Source organism: Alosa pseudoharengus, unplaced genomic scaffold, assembly GCF_046254945.1.
Source record: "Alosa pseudoharengus isolate Yale_2024_CS ecotype anadromous, Long Island Sound unplaced genomic scaffold, YU_APseudo_1.1 YU_APseudo_1.1_scf_12, whole genome shotgun sequence".
In the NCBI taxonomy this organism is placed as follows: domain Eukaryota; kingdom Metazoa; phylum Chordata; class Actinopteri; order Clupeiformes; family Clupeidae; genus Alosa; species Alosa pseudoharengus.
This window is the reverse complement of record NW_027468587.1, coordinates 31,986,731-31,999,298: the sequence shown is the minus strand read 5'-3', so window position 1 is coordinate 31,999,298 and position 12,568 is coordinate 31,986,731. Positions and strand designations below refer to the sequence as shown.

The 12,568-nt window shown below is 39.5% G+C and overlaps 1 protein-coding gene across 3 annotated transcripts in view; it reads left to right on the top strand.

Annotated features, from left to right (window-relative positions):
- LOC143119398 (asialoglycoprotein receptor 2-like) overlaps nt 1–10,499 on the top strand; it is a 38,321-nt gene extending 27,822 nt beyond the window's left edge. Inside the window, exons 1-7 of one of the 3 annotated variants that reach the window (XM_076280878.1) lie at nt 2,584–2,686; nt 5,422–5,499; nt 6,116–6,232; nt 6,326–6,577; nt 9,204–9,361; nt 9,657–9,772; nt 10,181–10,499. In XM_076280878.1, the coding sequence (XP_076136993.1) occupies nt 2,662–2,686; nt 5,422–5,499; nt 6,116–6,232; nt 6,326–6,577; nt 9,204–9,361; nt 9,657–9,772; nt 10,181–10,322 (888 nt within the window). In that variant the 5' untranslated portion in view covers nt 2,584–2,661 and the 3' untranslated portion in view covers nt 10,323–10,499. Of the gene's footprint in view, nt 1–2,567; nt 2,687–3,088; nt 3,390–4,728; nt 5,014–5,421; nt 5,500–6,115; nt 6,233–6,325; nt 6,578–9,203; nt 9,362–9,656; nt 9,773–10,180 lie in introns of those variants that run through there. The other 2 variants (XM_076280877.1, XM_076280875.1) reach the window with 2 other exon arrangements.
- The last annotated feature ends 2,069 nt before the right edge of the window (nt 10,500–12,568 follow it).

The window sequence follows — 12,568 nt, the reverse complement described above, 5'->3', positions numbered from 1 at the left end:
TCTTTGTTTTAAACTATTCCGTGGGCCTCTGAATCTTATTGGTGGGTGTGGTCTGCTCCTCAGGGTAGTAGGTTGTGGTGGTCGCTCAATAGCGCCCCCGCCTTGGTCACACCTGTACAGACATGTGTGGAGGATAATGTATGTGGCCCATAATGACATGCCAGATCTGTAGTCTCCACAGCAGATGACCCGTCTCTGCCTGGCCCTCACCGATATCGCTGTGCTGTGGTGGTCCTTGGCCTGCTGACTGCTCTCCTCCTCTCTGCCCTGGTGACTTCACTTGTTTATTGTGAGTGTTCAAGTCCCTCACAATATCCTCGGAATAAACAAAATGTGTGTCACATTTCTTTCTGTCTTTCTCTTCTCAGATCATGGTTATGTGTCTAACACTATTGACAGCAGATATATCACCTTAATGATCCACAATGCCAACCTGAGCAACTTCAATGAAATTGTACAGGCTCGTTATGACAACGCAAGTTCTGCAAACCAGCATCTACATTCAGAAATGGTTTTACTGCAGGAGGAAAAGAAAACACTAACGATGGAAAGAGACCATCTAAATCGGACCTTTGAGTTTATTTTCCATTTCAGTGTTTTTTCAGTTGATGGTTACTGTCCTGTCACAGATAAAACACAAGGTATACAACAGGGGTATTCAATTAATCTTCAGCGAGGTCCAGTTAAGGAAAATTTCCTCAAGCAAAGGTCCGGAGCATCATAATGTTTAACGTGCGTGTTCAGGCTATGTATATCCATATATACATATGTATTATTAGGATGGATGGATGGAGCCTTAGTTGTAGATAGATAGATAGATAGATAGATATATAGATAGATAGATAGATACTTTATTGATCCCCAAGGGGAAATTCAAGAAATAGAAGATTGTAGGCCTAATGTTTAATGTGAAATAAAATAAGTCGCCTAAAAGGCATTCGAAATGAGGAGAAATAAGGCAAAATAAGAGTAGCCTAATTGGGGAGAAAAACTGAGTAGCCTTGGCTATTTTTAAGATCTTAACGTGAACTTAAAATAAAATTTGAGCTGAGACAAGGATGGATATTCCACAGCTGGTTCCTTGAACCCATTAATCAGCAAGTTTAATTTATTTTTTTTAGTTTTTTTTTTATGTTGACCCGAAATCCTGGAAACCCAGGAATATCACGTTGTTGGGCAGTGAATGCATGTAGGCTTAACTAGATTGCCATATTGCCTTCTTAAATCGTGTGGTCTGTGGTCTCAGTTCACTGTTGAATGGGCCTAGCCTACCCTATGCTTGCTCAAAATATATGCTTTGTCTAGTAGAGGTGTTTCAAATTGGCGCTTAAAATCACCTGTCTCAGAATATAGGCTATAGAAGAGGGCCAGGGCAATTCCGCGCAAAACTGTCACATCCATATTTAGTTGGCGTTATGGACGTGACAGTTTTGCGTGGTATTGCCCCCGTATCGTTATATAAAGCTCTGTTCTCGCTGTTTAGCTTTCTCCTCTTTGAGCAATCGATGATTTGAAAATAACTTACTTATCGTTAACTTAGATATCCATCTGATTGTTTCTCGTCCCGTCTCCTCTCCTCGCTCGTTTCAGGCTATCCGTCTCTTCTCCATAGTAGGCCTAGGCTACTTTACTCACTGACTCGACTTTATCAGAATTCACAGATTTCACTGGCTGAGTAGCAGCAAGCGAAATGATGGTTCCTGAAGCTCCTGAAGTAAATGCTGTTATCCTAACCAACGGAACATTTAGCGCAGCTTTGAAATCTTACGTGAAAATTTAAATTAGGCTATTGTCTGGGTCCGGATAGGATCACATCACGGTCCGGACTCGGACCGCGGTCCGCCATTTGGTGATGGCTGGTATACAAGAAGAAAGTCATCTTTTATAACACCCAACATACCAATATGCTTCAGTGGGATCAATTTCTTCAACCTTTCTTTGTCCTTTGACAGAAAGTGTGAATATTGCAAAGCAGGATGGGTATACTATCAATCAAGCTGTTATCTATTCATCTACTTAAGTGTTCAGCACTGGAAAACTTGGGACCAAAGTAAAACTGACTGCACTAACAGGGGGTCTCATCTGGTGACAGTCACAGCAGAGGAACAGGTAAAACAGGAAAGAAGTTATTCTTGAAATTAAAATGTTTATGTGTAGACTATATCTGTCACACACACACACACACACACACACAATGAACAATATTTAGCTTATGCTTTTATCCAAATCATTATACAGAGACTAGCAGTTGGACATTGGAAAAACCGTTGGGTTCCGGGTTCCTTATTACAAAATGACATATTTCTGGGCAGATGTTTCAATTCCAGTCAGCTCCTATACAGTCTATGTATTTCACCAGTAATTCTCTCATTTGTCTCATATCATATGGTGTGCTGTAGGCCTTCATCAGTAATCACACAACATATACTTTGTATACATTGGGTTTATCTGCACTTGAACATATTTCTCTACACAAATATTTCTGGCCAGATGTTTCAATTCCAATTCCGGTACAGTCTAAATATGTATTTCACCAGTAATCATTTGTCTCATATGTTGTGCTGTAGGCCTTCATTAATAATCACACAACGTATTACTTTGACAAATGGCATGGATACTGGGTTGGACTGAGAAAAATCCAAGGCCAATGGCAGTGGGTGGATGGCAGTGACCTCACTGGAGGAGGGTGAGTCATAATGCAGTGAGATGCAGTGCACACAGACGTGTAAAAGTGTTGTTCACTCAGACTTGAAACTAGACCCTCGCATGTTCAGCAACACGAGCCCAAAGTGCTTTCATCAAAAAATCAATTCAGCCACTTCAGAATACATAAAATCTAAGAGTGAATTCTGGATGAGACCTACAGGTATTTGGGATGGCTCACATAACCAAGCATTTGTCTGATGATTTACTTCAAAAGTGTCAGTGTCCTGGTTCTCCTGCACAATCTGAATCCGGTTGCTGGAGTTTCATTTCACTTCCTTAACATGGCTATCTAGAAAGGGACGAGGGAATGTAGTCAGCTGACAGCTCTTTTGTTTTCAGCCTAGTCACTGAAGTCTACTGCATATTTAATTTACTCTTTCAGGAACTGGATTAGTATGGGGATCAACAATCCTTGTGTGACATCAATGCCTAGCACTGACCCCTCCAAGAGTTGGATGGCCAACGTGTGTTGGATGAGACACAGATGGATCTGTGAAATGGAAGCTGCTATATAGCCTGAGTGAATTCAAAGATGCTGCTGCTTAGGAATCTAAACATTTGCAAAAATAATGTGTAGTGATTTGAAATAAGATAGTGATCTAAATAGACAATGTGAGTTGTTTGTACATAATTATGTAATCAACTGGTTTCTGTTCATATTTCATATTAAAGAAGTGAGTTTGACAAATCAAAATCAAAATCAATCCATTCAATAGCAAGTCGATTCATTACAATGGTCTAAAGCTGTTGTTCTCAACTGGTGTGTCGTGAGGCAAAGTGAGGGGCGCCATGGAATTTTGAGGAACACAATCTGTTTTGGGCTCATGAAATAGGCTAGAGTGGTATTTTTTTTTTTTTTTTTTTTTTTTTAAGTATATTTTTGGGGCTTTTTTATGCCTTTAATCAGATAGGATAGTGGAGATTGACAGGAAGTGAGTGGGAGAGAGAGTCTGGGTGGGATCCGGAAAGGACCACGGGGCGGGAATCGAACCCGGGTCGCCGGCGTACGGTGCAGGTGCCCCAGCCAGTCGCGCCACTGCTGGGGCCTAGAGTGGTATTTTTTAAAAACATCAATGGCACAGCTTAATAATAAATTTAGCGGTTTCACGTATTCAGAGATTTACATCTTTTTCTTAATCTGGTCTTACTTTGATTTCCTGATGTGAAACGGACGTCCATTTCACCAAAATAGTTTACTGCCGGTTGTTGAGATATGTTGTGATAGCTAAATTTGCCGATTTTTCACCTGCCTGCTCTAGCAACATATCATAAAACACCCGATAACGATAATGTCCAACAACCAATTTAAGGAGTGAGGACTCATTGACTCTCTGAGTGAGGATTTTGGTTTGACCTTTGGTGTGCCTTGGTCCCAAAAAGGTTGAGAACCTCTTTTCTAAAGTTTCCACTCTGTTGGCCTGCAGCTGTTTAAGAAAAGAAAACCTGCTTCCCACATAAGTCAGACAGAATAATAAAGAGATGCCAACGTTATTTTACTTAAGGCCACAGCTCAATCAAGCCATTGTGTATCAACTTCAACAAATTTCAAGTATCCTGAAAAAGACATTGTATACTGAATTAGAACTAACTAAATTAGTGGATTTCTTCCTATGAATTTATTTCTCAGGAACACCGAAAACCAGTGCTCAACCATGAAGATGACAAAAAGCCTGTTATACGGTTAAATAATACAGTTAAAGTCTGCCAGACAAATTGGTCAAGCTGTGCTTAACCTCCTCTCACTCACTGCATCTGTATGATGTACAACAGAATCTATTGCATATGCTTGCATATTTTATACATTTTGTATACTAGTTTTGTAAATATCAGTGTTGAACAAAATAGCCAGAAAAACCCCATGCTACTGCTGTGTATGGTGCAGAATATACCTTTGATTTCAACGCTAATGTCACATCTGTTTTTATAGCCCAGTATATGTGCAAAATGCTTCATGTCAGATGTTTTAGACAACTTCACTAGCTCAAAATAGAGAAGTTCAGAACTAGCACTCTGTTTTGTTTTTTGATGTTACCCAAAATCGCTTAGAGCACCTTTGATTATTGTATGCATCAACGCCCACTTACCTGAACTACATAATGGGGGGAATAACAGAGTTCTGCCGGCATCCAATTTGTCTGATGAACAGCAGATTTGGGCTTTCTCTTTAACTCTTTTCACAGTTGTAAGCCTATTATTAGCTCAATGCAAGGAACATTTAAGATTCTTTGACTTGCAAGATTTGAGAAATGGAAGTTGTTTGCTACTCCAATGAGTGTTTCATCAAATCTGAAAAATCAGAGCCAAGAGGTGTGTATTCCTCATTCAGCTACTTCTATTAAGTTTTGCATCAGTGGTTTTACTTGAAATGTATTGTAGTATTATCTGGGGTTCAATCCATGAGAATGAGAGATCGACAGTTTGTTATTTGATTATATTAAACTATTAATGAATGTCATTACATTCATTAATCTGTAATTTGTATCTTTTGAACTGTAACAAAACCTTTGTGGTCATGTTAGTATTTTCCTGTGTCATAAAATGGGTATATAGTGTTTCAATCACTCAGATGTGTAGAGAATGGATTTCAGATACTGTGCCTCAAAGACCACATTAACTGCCTGTCGGTGGAATGGGGATAACTTTAGGAGAGTGTTTAAAATGCTAAATCTAAACAGGCTTATCTTCTCCCCATGACATGACATTTTATTTTTGAAGAGGAACTAAATGCAGAAGACAATGTGTATGTGGAAGTAAAAGAAAATGAAGTAAAAGCAGAGCCCAGCCCAGCAACAGGTGAGTTCCACAACAGCTGCCTCTCTTAGGCCTTCTCCAGAGAACCGGTTCCGTTCTGGTTCACACACTCCAGATGTTGAACCGTTTGGAGCATTTTGACCAAAGATAAATTGGTTCGAAACCTTAAAAGTTGGTTCGGAGCTGGAAGCAGAAAATGCTTGTTTTTACCTGTGAACCGAAGTGGATGCGTCATTCGACAGGGCAGTTATGCACACTACACCCTTTTGCTGATGACGCATCCTTGGTCCGGTTCTAAACTGGTGGAAATGCAGGCTGGTTCACTAGATAGCACCAAGGTTCTATGAATTCTGAACGTTTAAGAACCAGCTCTCTGTTGGTCGAAAAACGCCCTCTGATGAGAGTGAGAGTTCTTAGCTTCTGTGTTGTAGTAAGCAAACGCTACCAACTACTAACATCAAGACATAGTGTCCCTAAGTAGATCAGTGTTAGGGAAGGTGAAAGTTGTTGTGAGAATGCCTGTGTGTCTTAGGATGAAAGCATGTATAAACAACTTCAAGTATATGTACTGTAAGAGTCCTTGTACAGACGTGTGTGGAGGATAATGTATGACTCTGAGTGGCCCTCAATGGCCCATAATGACATGCCAGATCTGTAGTCTCCACAGCAGATGACCCGTCTCTGCCTGGCCCTCACCGATATCGCTGTGCTGTGGTGGTCCTTGGCCTGCTGACTGCTCTCCTCCTCTCTGCCCTGGTGACTTCACTTGTTTACTGTGAGTGTTCAAATCCCAATTAGTTTATCCTCAGAATAAACAAAATGTACCAGCGTCACCACATTTGACATGTTTTTGTGTTTCTCCTCTCAGATCAGGGCTATGTGTCTGAGTCTAACCCACTCTTGGTGGGAGAGCTGCATCAGGTCAAAGATAAATACACCAACTTAATGACCCACTATGTCAACCTGAGCAACTTCAATAAAATTGTACAGGCTCATTATGACAACGCAAGTGCTGCAAACCAGCATCTGCATTCAGAAATGGTTTTACTGCAGGAGGAAAAGAAAACACTGACGAAGGATCGGGACCATCTCAATCAGACCCTTGAAGTCATTTTCAGAGGTGGACGAAGTACACAATTCCTTTAAGTGAAAGCATAGATACACCATGTCAAATATTACTTAAAGTGATAAGTTGCTAAGTCAGATTTTTACTAAATTGAAGTACACAAGTACTTGCTTTAAAAAAAACTAGTGTTTTTAGTATTTAAGTATTCAGAACTACAAGAATTATTCTTTTTTAATGTATTGAAATGTAATGTTTATTTGGTCATTAATAGAGCCTATACATCCTTTGGTTGGTCATAGGACTTGAAGAGACCTTTACTTCCTTACATCCAACAAAAACATTTTACCTATTTCCGTAACTTTGCAACTCCTCAAATGGATGCAATAATATCATTTAAATCAGTATTCTTTCTCTGTTTACAAATCAAAAACATTTTCAGTGCCGAATACAAAACCTGATAACTCAATTATGATTAGATTATTTATCGTTTAATAATGTAGGCTAGAGATCTAGCTATGTGGTGAATGTCAGGTTATCGTCTAATTTCTCGACTTTTCTGACTCGCTTTGAATCGCCTTTGACTAGTCAGACTGGCAGCCTATAGGTTTGTTTTAGGACATGTACAGGCATGCTCAAACATGTCCTAAAACAACCCTTAACGTTCGTTTTTAAAACTGCAACTCACCGAGTGGTTAGTGGTGTTCGTTGATGTTCCAAAACAAGTAGTGTAGCGAAAAACAGTTTCTGTCGTGTTTTATTTGCCATTTTGTAAAATCCCATTTATTTCTGTTGGAAGACTCATTGCACGTTGATATTACTGCGCCACCGTCTATGCTTCAGTTTTAAAAAAAGCGGAAGTTTATATGTGGTTGTGAGGTGTCTGAAAAAATAGTTCCACAATAGCAAATAAGAAGGCTGGAAATCATACATTGCGCCGCTATATTTGATTTATAATAATAATCAACGAACACCACTAACCACTCGGTGAGTTGCACTGTTTGGAAAACGAACGTTAAAGGGACACCAGGCAAGCCTGATTCTTTTTCTCTACGAAACTCCCCCTTCACTCGGTCTGAAGCTCTTTTCCTTTTCTTTGCATCTTCCGTCAAGGGTTTTCGCTGCTTTTTCGATGGCCCATTATACACACGTTTGCAACAATCGCTAGCGTTTAGTAGCCTGCCTCTGAGGATGTAATTGATCCTGCTTCAGTCGGCGGGTAGGATACACTGAACTTGCAAGCGGGATATTCTTCCTACAGGCAGTAGGGGCGGGCGAGAGAGTCTTCATTCGCCCTGTAATGAGTCATTTAACCATATACCGATTTACGAAGATGAGTAATTAACACAAAAACGTTGCCTGGTGTCCCTTTAAAGGACAAGTTCGGTATTTTACACTTAAAGCCCTGTTTTCAGATAGTTTATGATTAAATAGAACGTTTAAGATTGAAATTTGGACACATACTGCTGTCCTGAGAATTTTCGGTTTCTGTGGTAGCGCCCCCCCTCCTCCACAACGCTGCATAGGTGCACTGGAACAATCCTTCCTAAAACGCATTAAACTTTCGTTTACAAAGACGTGAAACTCACCGAGTGGTCAGGGGTGTTCGCTAAGATAACCGCATCCAAAATTAGCATGGTTCTCCTGTCACAATACACCAGAAAAGGAGATAATCACCGGTTTAAGTAAATTGTCACGTGTGATAGTGTGAGGGCACAGCTATTATTAGCCTTACGGTAGCGTGACTTTGAAGCGGATGACTGACTATGCCGTTGCCGAGTTTTTTTTCAGCCCCTTAGTAGTTACCCGGGACGGTCATAAGGTGTCACTATAGAATATAATTAATGTATTTCGGGGGAAGTAAGGGAAGAGGAAGTTCTGTGTACACAGATTGTGTATACTTTTAAAATGCCCATGTCAATGGAAAACCTCTCCTGGTCGCCAGGATATTTCTAAAAGTTTGTGCTTTTGACAGTTCGTGCCCTGAAAGGCAAGTCTTTCACATTCATATTCGGTTACATCTGCCAAGAACGATAGAGAGCTGACACGTTGAGTAACGAGTAATGAGTAGCCTAATGAGTAAATTAGCTCTACCGTAAAACCTTACAGCGGCGTGGACAAAGGGAATGACTTCTATATTGAATCTTCACCTAAATAAAGTCCGGGTTTAACAGTCAAAACGTATGTATTCTGTCAAATTTGTTCACAATATAAAAGTGTAGGCTACTGTCGAATTATGTGAAAAGGTAAAATTCGACATTTTACCCGTACGTTTGTTTATCGTGGACAAAGCGACTGGTTTCGCCTTGCAGGGTCACAAATGTGGTTAAAAGTAACGAGTACTTCATTCTCATATTTCAAATATAGCGGAGTCAAAAGTACAGTATTTGTCTTTCAAATGTAGCGGAGTGAAAGTCACAAGTTTTCAAAAATATTAATAGGCCTACTCAAGTAGGCCTAGGCTAAAGTACAGATACTCAAAATCATACTTAAGTACAGTAATCAAGTAAATATACTTAGTTACTGTCCATCCAGTTCAGTGTTTTTCCAGTTGATGATTACTGCCCTATCACAGATAATGCAACACAAGGTACACAGAAATAAAGGCATCGTTCATAACAAGCCTCTCTTATGTGGTTCAGTGTGATCAATCTGTTCAACTTTTCTTTGTCTTTTTATACAGAAAGAAAGTGTGAATATTGCAAAGCAGGATGGGTATACTATCAATCAAGCTGTTACCTATTCTACTATCGTGAGAACTGGAAAACTTGGGGCCACAGTAAAACTGATTGTACTAACAGGGGGTCTCATCTGGTGATCATAGACACAGCTGAGGAACAGGTAAGATAGAAAAGAAGCTATTCTGTCACACACAGAGACACACACAAACACACAATGAACAATATTTTGCTTATGCTTTTATCAAAATCAGTATACAGAGACAGCAGCAGTTGTAAATTGACTGGGTTGGCTGCTTAATCTTCTTTTAAAGACTCAAAATTCCTTACCACAAAAACAAATTTGGGTTTATCTGCACTTGAACATATTTCACTACACAAATATTTCTGGGCAGATGTTTCAATTCCAATTCCAATACAGTCTAAATAAATATTTCACCAGTATCATTGTGCTGTAGGCCTTCATCAATAAACACACAGCGTCGTACTATGACATATGGCATGGATACTGGATTGGACTGAGCAAAATCCAAGGCCAATGGCAGTGGGTGGATGGAAGTGACCTCACTGGAGGGTGAGTTCTAATGCAGTGAGATGTGGTGCACACACAGATGTGTAAAAGTATTGTTCACTCAGACTTGAAATGAGACCCCCGCATGTTCAGCAACATGTGAGCCCAAAGTGCTTTCAATCAAACAATCAATTCATCCACTTCAGAATACATAAAATCATAAGAGGGAATTCTGGATGAGTCCCACAGGTAATTGGGATGGTTCACATAACCAAGCATTTATCTGATGATTTACTTCAAAAGTGTCAGTGTCCTGGTCCTCCTGCACAATCTGAATCCGGTTGCTGGAGTTTCATTTCACTTCCTTAACATGGCTATCTAGAAAGGGACGAGGGAATGTAGTCAGCTGACAGCTCTTTTGTTTTCAGCCTAGTCACTGAAGTCTACTACATATTTAATTTACTCTTTCAGGAACTGGATTAGTATGGGGATCAACAAACCTTGTGTGACATCAATGCCTAGCACTGACCCCTCCAAGAGTTGGACGGCCAACGAGTGTGCGATGACACACAGATGGATCTGTGAAATGGAAGCTGCTTCAAAGCCTGAGTGAATTCAAAGATGCTGCTTAGGAATCTAAACATTTGCAAAAATAATGTATAGTGATTTAAAACATCTGTAAAGACGATGTGAGTTTTTTGTGCATAAATCTATAATCAACTTGTTTCTGTTTATATTTCATATTAAAGAGGTGAGTTTGACAGATCAAAATAAAAATCAATCCATTCAATAGGAAGTCGATTTATTTCAATGGTCTAAAGCCGTGGTTCTCAACTGGTGTGTCGTGAGGCAGTAAGGGGTGCCGTGGAATTTTGAGGAACACAATCTGTTTTGGGCTCATGAAATAGGCTAGAGTGGTATTTTTAAAAAACATCAATGGCACAGCTTAGTAATAAATTTAGCGGTTTCACGTATTCAGAGATTTACATCTTTTTCTTAATCTGGTCTTACTTTGATTTCCTGATGTGAAACGGAGATCCAATTCGTCAAAATAATTTACTGCTGGTTGTTAGGATATGTTGTAATTGCCTGCCTGCTCTAGCAACAAAAAAAAATGTCTAACAACCAACAATAATGTCTACCAATTTCAGAGCCGGACAGTAACGGAGTACATTTACTTGAGTACAGTACTTGAGTACAATTTTGATGGATCTGTACTTTACTCGAGTATCATTTTTGGGGAGTACTCATGACTTTACTCAAGTACATTTGAGAGGCAAATATTGTACTCTTTACTCCACTACATTTCTATCCATAACCGTGAGTACCCGTTACTTCTTCTTAAAAAAAAGGAAAAAAGAAAAATCTCGGAAACCCTCAATTTGTTGTTTCCCTCTCAAACGTGATTGGATTGTGCAGGCGCCACTGATTGGGACAGCCTATCAGCAATCACCTTCAGCTTTCCGCCAAAGTCAACTCCATGGTCAGATTTAGATAAGAGATGAAACCATGGACGAAACAATGGATGAAGACGCAGCAGGTCCATCTCGGGAATGTGCCAACCTGTGGCCACACCTCGCCAGACTATTTCAATTTTCTGAACAAGTTAATGATAGTTTTAGCTTCAAGTGTTTTAATTACAAAATAGTATTTTGTATTTGAAATAAGTATTTTAAATACATGTATTAGAAATACTGCCCATCCCTGGCAACATGGTAAAACTTGATTTGAACTTGGACTTGATTTTACTTTCAATTCCTTTTACATTCTCCAAGGTATTAACATTAACATTTTTCATAACTCCATGTAGGTTGTTTCTGTAAATGTAAGCACTGTGGCAGTAGTAATGCAATATTTAGAAAATGTAGGCTACTCTTGTACTCTTGATACTCAAGTACTTTTAAAAACAAGTACTTCAGTACTTTTACTTAAGTAGACATCCGACTTGTACTTGTACTTGAGTAAAATTTAGCAAAGGGTATCTGTACTTTTACTCAAGTAATGAAGCTGTGTACTCTGTCCGCCTCTGACCAATTTGGAGAGTGAGGACTCATTGACTCTCTGAGTAAGATTTTTTGGTTTGACCTTTGGTATGCCTTTGGTGTGCCTTGGTCCCAAAAAGGTTGAGAACCTCTGTTCTAAAGTTTCTATTCTGTTGGCCTGCAGCTCTTTAAGAAAAGAAAACCTGTTTCCCACATAAGTCAGACAGAATAATAAAGAGAGAACCTGTTATACAGTTAAATAATACAGTTAAAGTCTGCCAGACAAATTGATTAAGCTCTGCTTAACTTCCTCTCACTCCCTGTGTATGATGTACAACAGAATCTGTTGCATATGCTTGCATGTGAATACTGAATCTCATCATTTTAACCTCTTCCTCTTTTTAGGTGTTGCAATACAATATAGGGTTGAGTGTAGTAATGCCAGCATGGGTGGGGTCTGGAGAGATGTTAGAAGGCTATCTGTCCAGCAGAGGGCAAGAGTGAGTTGCTCCAGCGAGGCAAGAGAATGATCCTGCCTATGGCCAAATTTGCCAATGGACTCTCAGTACCTGGACCATAGTCCCACAGTACAGGCCTAATTCCACTGTGCACTGGGTAAAGACACATTCCCTATTGCCTTTATTTTGTGTACATTTGTTTGACTGTTCATATATTTTATACATTTTGTATAGTTTTGTACATATCAGTGTTGAACAAAATAGCCAGAAAACCCCCATGCTACTGCTGTTTAGTGTATGGTGCAGAATATACCTTTGATTTCAACCCTAATGTCACATCTGTTCTTTAGCCCAGTATGTGTAAAATGTTTCATATCAGATTTTTTTGGACAACTTCACTAGCTCAAAATAGAGAAGTT